We start from the raw sequence: 13,946 nt of genomic DNA, 5'->3' as shown, positions 1-13,946 counted from the left end.
GGAGCCACAGCTAAAGGCTGTCCTTTGGGTTCTCTTAGAAGTGGGACAGCCAGGCCCTATCCAAATGTCACACTGCAGTGGATGCATCTATTTTCTGCTCACGTTCCGTCCACACATCACACTCTTTTGCTTAGCGCAGGTTTACGAGGGAGACAGTAAAAAAGAAAAGACAAAGAACAATGCTTTGAATAAGTCAATGTGAATAAATATTCGAAAAACATACAAAAAAAACCAGATAAGTAAACCATAACAAATACCTATAAATACAGCGTAGAAGAAGGCAAACTCTCAGTTTTGTTTTTAAAGGTCAGACAGATTGCAGCTGGATGAAAGGAGCCTCATGAGCGTTTGTCTCTCTTGACAGCTAATTTCTCAAATGTATCGCTTGCATAAGGTGGCATATTGGAAACACGTTCCTCCCGATCAGTCAACCTTGCTTGTCATTTTCATGGTATATGGTTATCGTACGTCATCTCGAGGCAGTCTGATTTCTCCTGTCCTCCTGTCCACCTAAACACCACGGCAAGAGCAGCTTCCATTTGAGGCGGAGAAGTATGGCAGCTCTCCTCTCATCCCCCCTTTTGTCTGATGAGCATTCAAGTCATGTCACACGCCAAAAAAAAAAAAATGAAACGTTCAAAATAAGTGCACATACAAAAGTCTGGTGCACGGCTCGCACACACTGGACAATTAACACACACGCAAGCAGCCATTCAGGCACATTCATACGTACACACGTGCACACAGGAAATTGATGAATTGTCCCATTAGGCTCTGGATAAACGCTGAATCTACCCTTAAGAAACAGCAAAATGCAATATTCTCTGATAGCAAAACAAACATCATCATCATACATGCTAAAACCCATGTTGTTAAAAGTATGTAATCTGGTTATATCTTCCAAATAATACTAGAACAAACCAAATCACCTTGTGGATGCTGTCGTTCACCCACAATGCTTCATCGTGCCTGTGAGGCACACTATGACATTTGACGACATCTATGTTGCTCACCTCACGCCTCTCGCTGCCATCTGCAACTCCACCCCGGGAATGTCAACTGTCAAACATCAACAACATGTAACGTATTATATTACATAAAAATTGTGCCAGGGATATTTTTTTTTGTTCTGTTTTTTTTTGTTTGTATAAATAAAATCTACGAAATATTATAATCTGTCTCTCTCTCTGCCTTTCTCCCTTTCTCACCAAGTGGCACAGAAGAGCGAGAGAGCGAGAGATCAAGCAACGGGGGGGAGAGAGAGAGAGTTCATCATTCAGTTCACAAACTCCAAAACATTTTATTTTTTTCTTTCGTTGGTTTGTTGCAGTACAAGAAGTCATTTTTCATAGTATTTGTTACTTTTTGTTGCTTTTGATCATCTGGTGTCTTTATTTACATAGTAGGAATAAAGTAGATTCATGTGTGGCTCCTATGTACACGGCTATACCAATTGGTCGACCAGTGAGTTTGCGGTGTTTACAGTCTTGCTTGTCACAACCACACACAGGAAACAAGTCCACTTCAACTGGCTAGGCTCTAATAGCAAAGTACAGGGAGGGGGGGGGGGGGGCGACACCAGTCCGCTCTTGCAGCCCCCAGAGGATGCAGACCCAAAGTCAACAAATTGAATACTCTCTTCAAAACAATAGCAAGGCAGTCATTTAACTTTTCAAATGCCTGAAGCAAACAACCAGAGAGAACAGTGGAGATGATTGGCCAGTCTTATGGATGCAGGTTCTGCTGCTCTGGAGGGGTGGTGCAGCTCCGTCTCTGCCTCTAATCCACTTCTGTACATAGTCGTCGATTCACAGCAAGAGAAAATGAAGGCAACCTACTCTGAATCTGCTCCCACTGCCTGCTTGGAACAAAGGCTCTTGTTCCCTTTTACTTAGATGGAGTACTGTTTTCACTTTTGATGTTCAGTAATGAGCACTTCTGGATGAGTGAGCGTATGTGTGTGTGTGTGTGTGTGTGTGTGTGTGTGCGTGAGTGTGTGTTTGCTTTGTGAATGCTCTAGTTTCTGTTCTGGCTCATAAAAGATATTTTTGGCAACAATGAAGAGCTTTCTGTGAGACATTTTTTTAGGTTATAATAGTGTACTATATTCCCTGTCTCCACAGCTAACTACTCCGATCAAATGATGACTCAAAAAAGACCTATGGATGGTACGAAAGGGAAATGAGACTAAATATAAAATGATATTCCCATCTCAGGAAGCAGGTCTGAAGATAAATTACATAAAAAACTTTAACAAAGTTTTAAAGTTTTGAAATATCTGAAGGTAAAGGGGGTTGGATCGGTACATTCAGAGTGCTGGACTTGGCCTTAGGGTACCAAAGGAACTGGGGAGGACTGGGGTTGGAGAGAGCCGACGAATGCTCCGCAGAAAAACCCCCATCGCTCATCTCCTTAAGACGAGGGAGGGTTCAGGATAAAGGCTGATTCTGCAGAGTCAGCCACGACTCCCCCCTGAAGGTCCCTCTGCTCATCTGTTAGCTAAATAAAAGTCAAGAGAAAAGAAAGGCAACCAAACAAGCAGAAAGTGGAGAGACACGAGAACGAGGTGGGCTAGGAGGCGGCTTTGGCCATCACATTAGTCTCCAACTTCCTCCTCCAGGCTCCAGTCACAGGCTGGTGACCAGCTGCATCTGTCCGTCTCCCTCATTGTGGGCAGGCTCCTGAGCCTGGTGTCCCTCCCCACTTGGTCTCCGGAGTGGAGTCTGGTAGAAGGTCTGCATGGGGGCCCCACGAGAGCCCAGGGCGGGCCTCCCGGAGCTGTAGTACAGCTCCTCAGGGGGCTGGGCTGAACGGGGGACCACCTCCAGGGGCTCAGGACTGCTGTCGGGGTAAGGTGAGTCTCGCAGGTTGGTGATGCTGGTGTACAGGGAGTCACGGGCAGGGGAGTCTGGCGCTCTGTTGCCCACCTGCCCACCAGCACTCTGGCCACTGTGGCCGCTGTGGCCTAGGCTCTCGGTGAGGTCGGCCGTGTAGCTCTCTGACTCCTCTGGATCGCTTTGGTAGAGGACCGACTGGGCTCGCTGCAACAGCAGGGGCTCCTCCAGAGCTTTATAAAGCAGCTCCACATCCTGCGGAGTGCGCTGCCGCCCCTGTCTCAGAAAGTCCTGGTCTTCATCCATGCCCATAGACAGCTCTGGCCCGGCCCCCGTTGTCCCCCGACCAACCCCACCATGAGGACGTCCCCTGGCCAGGCTGCCACACACCCTGTCCCCTACGTCACCTCCTCCACTTCCTCCTCCGACACCCCCTCTTAGGTTGTTGTGCACAAGCTCAGAGATGATCATTTTTTCGAAGGCAGCGGCATCAGAGAGGTTTCGTCGGATGCCTCCGCCTCCCAGTGCCTCTGAGCCGCGGGGATTGAGGAGGGGCGGGGGACTGTCTCCGCCCCCACCACCGAGGAAGTCACAGCTGCCCCCGCCCACACCCCCTGGGCCACTGCGCAGGGAGTAGCTGTTGTTGAAGTTACCATTCAAGGGCAGGGTTTCCATCCCACAGGGGTCGCGGGCCTTTGATAACGTGCTCTCTGGACCCAACACAAATAGAAGAGAGACAGAGAGGCAGAGGGTTTTGGCATTATTATGATACAGTCAGATAAAAGTGTCGGCAAGAACAGAGGAATAAATATCAGATGGTAAAATGATGTGAACTGAGGTGAATTACACTTACTTGGATCACGGAAGGTTCCTATGCGTCCCAGAGAAAGTCATGTGGAGTGAATAAAATGAAAGACACTAGTCAGTAAGTGTTCTTTAATGGAGTAACATTAAGTAGATTTATTCATTATTAAGACATTTCAAAAGGGAACCATTAACGGAATAAAAAATATCCTTGTCCATCGGCCCCTTTTCTTTTCTCTCTGTCTCTCTCACACTCAATATCAAACCCTCCAACTCTTACCACACGCACACGCTCGCTCACATTAACTCTGATTTATGCAAACTTGGATCTGTTTGTTTGACACTGTATTCCTCCAACATTTACATCTAAGCCAAAGAAAATACTCTGGATATTTATTTACCACTGGCAGTGATACTTGGATACATACATAATTCATGCAAAAACCTTGTACAGTAGCAGTTATGTTTTTTTTTTTACGACTTTCTTTCAGCACGCCACAGATGTTGTGCTTTTTCTCCCAAATTACCATCACACAGCAAAGCAAAAGCCACAGCCTCCCAGAAAGTTATTTTTTTTAATTTAATTTGAATGCGTAGTATGACTTTAATCAACGTTATTCAGTGGTGGTGTGGGTAATTAGACATTCTAATGAAGTGCTCTCCCTACTTCCTCTCCCACTCTCTTCTAAAAATGTCTTCGCTGCCAAGCCCGTGGCCATCAGGCTTGACGTATTGTGCAGAGAGGTTTTAAAATATTTAACAGAAACGCCGCCTTAAATTTCAGTGCTCTGACACTAGGCCTGATACACTGCGGGTGCACACTCAGCCAGCAACTAGCCACACGCAGTTATAGTTCTCCCGTACCAATTAAATATTAGTACCGTAGTTGCGCAATTACCAGAACATTCAGCGGTTATATGCACCCAAAGAGTAGTGTCGGGATGCAGCAATGCGATAAACAACCATCGGGCTGTTTAAAGAAACTCTGAGATAGAAGTATACACACACGCACACACACACACACACACCTGAGTGACCTCCACTCAGATGGACTGTCCTAGGCCACCGAGGTGCCTGATCCTTCGCTACGGCCGTCATGAGTTAAAGCGGACTACTTTTTCTGCCTGGGAACAGAAAAAGTAGTCCTCAAGATTCCTGGCAGTCGCAGCTGTAGCTAAACTTCAAAATCAATTTGTGGCTGTTCTCATGAAGATTCAAGATCTGACCAGATGGCTGGTTAGGCTGTAAACGCTGTTTGGCTCTGTTCTGCTCAGCCTAGTGAATCTATCTGACAGCTACAAAGTCTGAAAAAACAACACACACACAGGCTCTCGCACACGCGCGCGCACACACACGCACGCACACACACACACACACACACACATGCGCTAAAAGCTATAAGATATAAGCTAAAAAGAAATTACATGATGTGATAGTTGTATTTATTGATCATTTATTCATATTCAGGATTCATAATTTTATGAATTACTAGTAAAACTAGTATGCTAATTTTGTCACTTGCTCCTCAAAATATATTTCCTGAATCCGGAAGTTCAAGGTGTAATAGGCCAACGTCTACGTAGATTTGCGCATGCGTTGTCGGTGCAAAGGTAAAGAAAAAGAGAAACATTTAAAAAAAACACCAAGTGCAAGGCAATAGCTCTGCCAATCGAGGAAATGTTGTTGAACATGTTGCATGTGTTGTCAGAAAGAAATGATAAATAAGGACATTGCCACCACAAGTCCCGTCAGAGATGAGTGGACATACAGTCCACTCATAAAACAGTCCAAGGAAGGGCGCCTGTACAGCTGCTTACTTTTTGGACAGACAATGATCTGCAGCGGACTGTAAACCCGAGGCCACAACACGTTTGAAGCTGGTCTTAACATCTGTGGACAGGACCTTCTTAAGGAAAGACTTATGGAACCCGGGAGTGCACCTAACAGGGAGGCCTTTTACTACAAAACCACTGTCATCTTTGTCCAGAGGGATAGACGCATGGACTTTGTCTACAAATAAAGTAAGTGCATGATTTCTTTTTTTTTTTTTTAAAGGGGGCTGTACCGAATAGATCCAAGCTTCAAAACTTTTCATGCTCTCTGGAAACACAAACTCATATTTTCCCCATTTGTTTAAGGTGATGTCATCGCAAACTATGACGACAACCATTCAAAGCCTCATTCGACATCCCCAGTAGAAGCTTGCAAAAATACATTAGTTAAAGCCCGAAATAATTTTTTTGTTCAACCCTTTTATTGACGTTGTGTATGTTGTCTGATGATGGGCTACTGGTGCGCCGCCACCAGACGTGTGTGTGTGTGTGTGTGTGTGTGTGTGGGTGTGGGTGCTCGCTATTGCGCATTTTGTAGAATCGTTAAGCTGTTTTTTCTACCAGTGCGCCAACACAAATATTTCTCTCTTCTTGTCTTTATCCTGGTGGGCTGTCACCAGAGCATGGTGTGTTGCACTTTTCCACATTTTGGAGAAGTGAATAAGCTGTTTCTGATGATGCACTACACCAAGATCTTCGCTTTTTTTTCTTTTCTTTATCCTGGTGCGCCGTCGCCAGATGCTCATTGTGCGTGGGTGTGCTATTGTGCATTTTGTAGGAGTGAATAAGCAGTTTTCTCCTGGTGACACCAAGTGCTCTCTCTTTGTTCTTTGTCTGGCTAACTAATATTATAATATAACTATATTTTATTCATCCATGTGTAATGTAGACTTATGATATGCCACACTGATTGTTTACTGCCTAACCAGGCAAAGAGTCCTACATGCGCACTGACAAGAGTGCACACACACACACACACAGACTGGAGTGTTTGGGAGCTAACCTGTAGAGTTAAAGACACCAGGTGAGGGTGGTGTGAAGCTCTCAGCCAGCAGAGTGTTGTAAGGAGAGGTGCGAGTCTGTAACACCGGGTTCGTCAAAAGGTGGTTGCCCATGGTTGCTGCAAGACACAAACATTTAAGAAATGAACAGAGTCATAAATAGGCTCTTATCTTTGTCTCAAATGCAAGCAAAGCAATCACAAGCAGAAACACAACACACAATAGGTGTAGCGCTCTGAAATTCACGTTTCCAGACTCGGTAATAACATCTGGAATCATAAAAAATATTTACTGTTTATTCAGATGGGGTTATTTTTTGTTGTGCCGGTGTTTTATGGAGTAATGCATTTCACAGTGTTCTCCTCAATGTTTATGACTGCTGATTGTAACCTTTGAGTAAAAATACAATTGCAGGGGAAAGGTGCTGTTTGGAGCATTGCCATTATTTTGTTTTTTCCTTTTTGGCTCCTGACAATGTAGTCAGATGGGGTAGAACAGTAATGCATGCCATTATGCAGTCTAGGGGTGCAGCCATTGAAACACAGTTAATTTCCCAGTGCAATGTGAATGCCACTACAAGACAAATATAATTCAAGGGAATGGCACACAGAATGTTGTATAATGCCCATGTATGGCTCCAGCCTGAGGCAACTCCAACAGAAATGCCATGAAATTAAAAATAGGACAGCATGACGGAGAGTCGTCCTAGGCAAAGTGCAACCTTCAGGTCTCACGCCTACCGTTCATCACACAAGCAAGGGAGCAGGGGATTCTAAAAAAAAAAAAAAATGCAATAAAATATGCACTCACACACAGCTATTTATTTGTCATTTTCCCTCCTTTTACACTTCCGCTGTCCATCTTTCTGGCATGCCACACAAACCCCTCTCTCTCTCTATTCTCTGGCTCGTTCTGCTGTGTCTTGACTCAACCACATTTCCTCAGTTCCTCGTGCCAGAATTTTTACAAACAACACCAAATTAGTTGGGATTAGCTGCCTGTCTGTACCTCATAGGAATATCTTGTAGAAAATTAAAGGAACCAGCTTTAAGTGGGGAGAGAAAGTAGGGCACAGGGAATCATGGGAGGCTGTGTGTGTGTGTCTGTGTGTGTTCTGCACGCCTTGTCTTCTGGACACATTACTATTCTCAGGAAGAGATTGTGGTTCATAAAGAAGTGAAGTGGAGAAATCAAAGAGATACGAGATGCCAGTTATAACGACGCAGCGTCTCTTCTCCAGATTTGGCCTCTTTAATTACTCCATGATAGCGCCTCCCTCTCTCGCTTTTCTTCTCCCTCCCTCTCTCCCTCCCTCCTGCGCTCCAGTTCGTCTTTCACTTTCTGCCAACTGACAAACTTTTCTCAAAGCCCAAAAAATAAAGGCTTCACACCACAGTTGTTTTGTGTTTGACAGAACAACATGGAAAGATCCACATTGTGTGTCTTAACAGCCCTGGTGATTGCTCTGTCGTGACGAAAAGCCCCGGAAACTGACCCGCCCGAACACACACCCACACACACACACACACACACATAGATACATACAACCCCCTCATCCATGCAGCTCGCTCGTAGCATCCTCTTCCTCGCCCCCCGCCTTGCTCCTGTCACTCTCTTCAATTAGAATAATTACCCCCTGTTCATTCACACGCTAATCAGTTCATTAAAAACAAAATGGATGAAATTAGCATAGAGAGTGACGGCTGATTTAGCAACTGCCTCTGTTGCCATCATCATCACCCTCCCACCTCCCCAATGTGGAACCTTAGCCAGCCTTGATCGTCTCCATGTCACTGGTGGCTGCGGCGGTGACGCCACCAGTTGCTGAGGCTGAGACAATCGGTGCCTCCATGCACATTTTTCACTTCTTAAATAATTGCTAGTGCACTATATATATGTACTGTGGGGAGGGCATGCATCACTGTATTCTGGCAAATAAGAAATGGGATGCAATTGATCCCATGACATGATAAAAAAGGCTGAGGGGACAGAGTTCAAACTGGGGTTAACTCGCAGCTATAACTATATTTTTCTATAATGATGAATCACAACACATGCGATTCTGGAGACCCTTTTACTGCCGGCGTCACGATTACATCACGGTGTTGGCTGGATACAGAAGAGTGGAAAGACTGGAGGAAAACACAAATCACCTCAAACAGTGGGCTAAATTTACACATGGAATATGTCCTCTTGCTGTGTTGTTGGGTGCCAGAATCGATATTTCGTACGTTTTTAAAATGGATGAGCTGTGATACGAGGCTCCAGCGAGCAACGATATCGGGCAAAAACTGGAAATTCACAAAACAAAATCAACAAATGAAGCTTAAGATGGATGACTCATCCTTAATGATGAACTATTTCATCACAACTGGCTGCAAACCATTTCTGAGAAATAATTATACCCTGTGATGGATGTGATCTATGTACACGCCCTCTTTCTTTAAGATAAATTTGTATTAATGACTTTAAATACACAACAAATATTGTAAGTCTACCTAATTACAATAACAGGAGTTTATTATGACCCACCCACACACACATTTACAGAACACGAGTGTTTCAGCTCCGGAGTATTTAAGTGCTTTTACTGATCAGCAGCTGCCACAAACTGAAAACCCACCAACCAGCCTTCAACCATATGTTATTCAATTCAAGCCATTACTGCTGCTAACTGCTGTTTGCTGGCTGCCCTTCTGGCTGTAAGGGGATCTGAATCATTAGTTGACCTTAATACACCAGGCATGGGCACATGTATTTCATCATCCTGTATCCCGTCACATGTGCACATCTAACACTGAATAACAGTGCTTTTTGCCTTGGCTAAGTGTCCAGACAAATGCTTTATTTGTCTTTGTGCAATAAGTCTTTATGAGTGTGCTGGACTCTGTGAGTTGTGTGTGCATTTAAGCGTGTCAGACTTAACACAGGGGAAAGCAGAGCAGTGACAAAGGGAGGCCTCACCGCGGTTGAGTGTCGGGGTGCTATTGATATCTCCCGCCATGAAAGACGATTCCGTCTGCTTTCGAACCGTGTCGTTCCACATCCTGCGGATCCGACTCTGGAAGAAGGAGCAGAGCTCAGTGAGTGGCGGCAAACAGACAACAAGTTAAATATAGAAACGCGACGGGTAGACTTTGTAACTCAGTGGGGCTGCTGTAATCAAAACTGTGGGGCTCGCTCTAATCCGCAAAGAACAATAGGCAAACACGGCACACAAAGAGATTGAGACGTTGGGTAAAGAGGCACACAGCCATGTCATGTTATCATGAGGGGGGCTAATAAACGGGAGATGTGTAAGACATGATTGCAGTCGCTGATACAATTGTTCTTTTGGAAGCGACTTATTACAGTGTGGGGAAGCTTGTTTGTTGATTGTGAGGACTAACTGTCAATGTGTGTGTGTGTGTGTGTGTGTACAGTATGTGTCTGTGCCATAGCGCAATATGCCAGCATGCACAGTAGTTCCGGATGTCTTGTATGGCGCCTGTGTCTATATTTAGTACATGGACTTCAAAGGATATCTTTATTAATTGGTCATGTACTGTGTGAAGCACAGGGCTGCCAGTAATGGATGGAAACTTAAAAGTAAAACCGTTGCAACAGAAATGTCTGATGAACTCGTCATGTATATCGTGATGTAACGTTTGATTCTGCCTTGTCACTGTGAACAGCATGTGTTGTAACACTGGTGTTTCACTGGCAGCTTTTGTCTTTTTGTTATTGGCAAATGAAAACAATTGGAATGTGTGCTCAAAAGTAAGTAAATAAGTACATTTGCGTGCTTTGCAAAGTAATCGATGAGTCATTTGTATTGATCAGGTGCACTCATTTTGTGCTCTAGAATCTTACATAACAGACCTTTTAAAACAAGAGGAAAATATAGCAGCAGGGCGAGGATGTCCGAGCATGTCCTTTGTTTCCAAAGCTATTTATTTAATCCTTGTTTTAACACCCTTTTTGAGAGTGTTCTAAAAAGAAGACAGATCGTATCAAGACAGTCTGGAGGGCTGATTTCTACTGAAATCATCTCGCTGCTCAGGCACATTTACTTTTCATTTGTTCAAAGAAAAATCCAATTTTAAAACTCGACGGCGCTCAGGTTTTTTTTGTGCAAAGCTGGACGAACAATTGCACCCGCGTCGTGTGTGTGTGTGTGTACTGCTTAGTGTGTGCGTGTCTGTCTTGCCCGCACCTGTCGGTGGGCGGCTGCGTGGCGAGCTTGGCTGCCGCTGTAGTAGCGGTTGTTGGCACGTAAGCCCGAGTTCTTCAGGGAGCCGTGGGAGCTGGTGGTGGAGGTGCGGCTGCAGCAGTAGGAGTGACGCAGACACTTACTGTACTCCTTATGGACCTGTAAAGAAACAACACCACCGGCACAGCGGGCGGGTTTTAAAGCCACTCGTAAACACAAACACTGGGGCCGGGGCCCAATGTGGAGCAGCGGAGGCTCTTAACACAAGGCAACAGAAGAATCACTCTGAACATGTATGCTGAATATTAATCACACATGCACATCCGTCTCAACAAATTTTAATCCTCTTATTCAAAACGTTATATATAGCATGTCTTCAGACACTGGTCTTGTATCGTTACCTTCTTCTGAAGTGCACAGTGGAAGATGAAGATGAACATGCCCTGGAAGGCGTTGAAGGTGGTGAAGAGGTAGGCCATGATTACCGTGTTCTCATTGATAAAGAGGAGGCCAAAAGCCCACGTCATTCCCAGCAGGAACAGAAGAGCAATGGCCCCCAGAGCCCACGACCTGATGGGAGTGGAAATATTGACAAATAATGACTTGATGCACAGAGTTACTGAATCAAATTGGAATCCATCTGACGGCGTGGCTTATTTATCGCAAGTGATTGAATAATTAGAACTCACTTGATGTTATCCAGGCGGCTGGAGTCGGGTTTGAGTGCTGAGGAGTTGCGGATCATCTTGTGTAAAGTGATCATGAGGAAAATGAGGTTGAGCTGAGGACGAAAGATGGGAAGAACCAAATAAATGTGTGGTGAACTTTACAGTCTGCACCAAAAGTACTGGCTTTGCACCATTAATAACCTCATAAAGCAGGCACGGTGAAATAGTTTTGGCTTGACTGGCTGATATCAAAATAGAGAGGGAAATAATACTGTCTGATAATAAAGTTAATACCATAATAACAAATGAAACGGGTCCAATGAAGCTCCAGATGAAGTAGTTATCCACTCGCAGCCAGCATCTGGAGTGGCACAAAGGAGAAGAGAGAGTCACACACAACTAAGCTCACCAACACACACACACACACACACACACACACAGGCAGGCATGCACACACTATTTCCCTGTCTCAGCGGATTATCTTATGAAGGCTAATCATCAGGCTTTGGAGAAGTGTGTTCAGAAAAGCCAGTCCGCAGGGAGGTGCAAGAGCCGTTCACACAGCGCTGCATATTACAGTTCCAGCTGGGGGAATAACATAATACTACTTCTCAATCTGCAGGTGCAAAAGACCCGTCTTCACACGTACGCTTTCTTGGTCCCATAGCTCCTGTAGTCTATCGCCGCGGAGATGCCCACCACCAGTGCGGGGAAGCAGTAGCCGCACAGATAGTAGTACTTTTTGCGGGAGTACTCGCTCTCAAAGACCTCCACCAGCATGAGATAGAGTTGCACACCCTCCAGACACATCCAGGAGAAGGCAGCCAAGAAGAAGAAATGCAGAAGGCCGGCAAAGATGGGACAGGCAATCTGAAGACGGCAGGAAGGGAGAGAGTAGAGAGAGAGAGAAGAGAAAGAGAAGAGGAAGAGGATTGAAAATATTAGAATTAAAGAAAGGAAAGATCAACGACGTAGTTTTGAAAACTGACCTGATGATGCAGAGTTTTAAAGCAGGGTATGTACTGTAGTGCAATTCTCTCTCTTTTTTTTTTTTTAAAGATATATTTCCTTTCCAAGAAAACAAGCAAAACCATTTTCATGAGTGAGACCCCATCTAGAAACTCACATGGTATTCCGTCTTGTCGATGCCGATGAGGAAGAGCAGCTCGGCGATGAAGAGATTGATGCAGAGGTTCTTGTGGATGGTGTTGCGGTCGGTCTGCAGGCCGCGCAGGAAGCAGAACGTGGAGATGCAGATGGCGAGACACACCAGGGATATGACGATCCCCACCCAGGTGATCACAAACAGGATCAGTTCGTGCATTCGCCCCGGGTACTGAGGTCCGGGTGGCGACGCGTAACCGAACACGGGGGTTGAGAGAGTGGAGGGGAACGGGGTAAAAGCAGAGGGCAGAGAGACGTAGACAAATAGAGCGGGAAAAGAATATAGGACAAGACAGGGTAATGGGAGATGGGGAGTACAGAGATAGATGGGAGAATAGTGGAAGCAAGAAACAATAGCGGGATAGATAGACAGAACAGGGGGAGGGGAGAGAAAGAGCAAAATTGCTTTATTTAATATTTGTAAATATATGCAAGGAGCTAAAGTGTAGAGACAAGAGACAAGACGTCCTGGAAAAAAAATACATGACATTCAAATTCATGTGAATGTCAGCTAGAAGTAGCGGGACATGAATTTTTAAGCATGTGCCTCCCTGAATGTCGGAGTGAAGGAGGGAAAATAGGAAATTCAAAACAAAGGGCTTGTCAGCCTTGAGAGGGTACATTAATGTGCATGTGTGTGAGGGTGTGTGACTGAGAGCCAGCGAACGCTAATGCTCGCACGAATGAACGTCTGCATAAATTACCCGGCTTCAATTTTATTAACCGCGCGCCCTGCCACGCCCTTGTTTACTCACATCGGGCTCGCGGTGAGCCATGAGCACGGCGAAGTTGGTGAGGTGGCTGCAGGAGCAGGTGGTGTGCGTGTTGTTGGTGTCCAGCAGCTTGCAGCCCTGCGAAGACCACTGGCCCGTCATGGAGCGCTCGGAGTAGTTCCAGAAGGAGCAATTCGGAGTGTTGTAGTTCTCCAACTGTAAAGAAAAGAAAAAGAAAAGCAAGGGATGATGGAAAAATGTTAGATTGGAGTCTATGTGAATGAAAATTGAGTATGACATCGACTGAAGTAAGCCACCTGTAGGTGTTTGAGAGTGAAGACCACCGGCTCAATGAGAAACACCCTGCTGGACTCTTTGTTGATGGAGGCGGCGATTACGTGGGAGTTGACCGCCAGGCGCTTCTTATCGTGGCTTGGCCCGTCAAGTTCCATCTTCACAGTGGCGTTCTCAGTGGACAGGAAGGATCCCAAGTTTTTGTACAGAATGAACACCACCTTGACTTGTCCTGCACATGGAGGAGGAGGAGGAGGAGGAGATAAACGAAGAGCAAGAGAGTGAAGGGAAAAGCAAGCAAAGAAAAGGCCGGCGTTATTTGAAAAGGGAGATGCAGACAGAAGGATAAAGGGAGGAGGAGGAGGAGGAGGAGGAGAAAAAGACCGAATTCAGAAATGGGGGCATAATATGGTAATGGCAGTGAGAGTGACAGAGATAGAGGGT

At 45.4% G+C, this 13,946-nt stretch overlaps 1 protein-coding gene across 2 annotated transcripts in view; it reads right to left on the bottom strand.

Annotated features, from left to right (window-relative positions):
- Positions 1-1,988: 1,988 nt before the first annotated feature.
- The window catches only part of adgrl1a (adhesion G protein-coupled receptor L1a), an 87,934-nt gene continuing 75,976 nt past the window's right edge, over positions 1,989-13,946 (bottom strand). For both annotated transcript variants that reach the window (XM_031867987.1, XM_031867988.1), the window contains 12 exons: positions 13,526-13,734; positions 13,251-13,424; positions 12,458-12,667; positions 11,981-12,201; positions 11,626-11,692; positions 11,353-11,444; positions 11,065-11,233; positions 10,667-10,822; positions 9,436-9,532; positions 6,474-6,590; positions 3,688-3,705; positions 1,989-3,544 (listed from right to left, as the gene is read on the bottom strand). In XM_031867987.1, coding sequence (XP_031723847.1) covers positions 2,628-3,544; positions 3,688-3,705; positions 6,474-6,590; positions 9,436-9,532; positions 10,667-10,822; positions 11,065-11,233; positions 11,353-11,444; positions 11,626-11,692; positions 11,981-12,201; positions 12,458-12,667; positions 13,251-13,424; positions 13,526-13,734 — 2,447 coding nt within the window. In that variant the 3' untranslated portion in view covers positions 1,989-2,627. The remainder of the gene's footprint in view (positions 3,545-3,687; positions 3,706-6,473; positions 6,591-9,435; positions 9,533-10,666; positions 10,823-11,064; positions 11,234-11,352; positions 11,445-11,625; positions 11,693-11,980; positions 12,202-12,457; positions 12,668-13,250; positions 13,425-13,525; positions 13,735-13,946) is intronic.

Source organism: Anarrhichthys ocellatus, unplaced genomic scaffold, assembly GCF_004355925.1.
Source record: "Anarrhichthys ocellatus isolate YVR2014 unplaced genomic scaffold, GSC_Weel_1.0 scaffold40, whole genome shotgun sequence".
Taxonomy (NCBI): domain Eukaryota; kingdom Metazoa; phylum Chordata; class Actinopteri; order Perciformes; family Anarhichadidae; genus Anarrhichthys; species Anarrhichthys ocellatus.
Note: the sequence above shows the minus strand (reverse complement) of the source record. Positions and strands in the feature narration are given on the sequence as shown.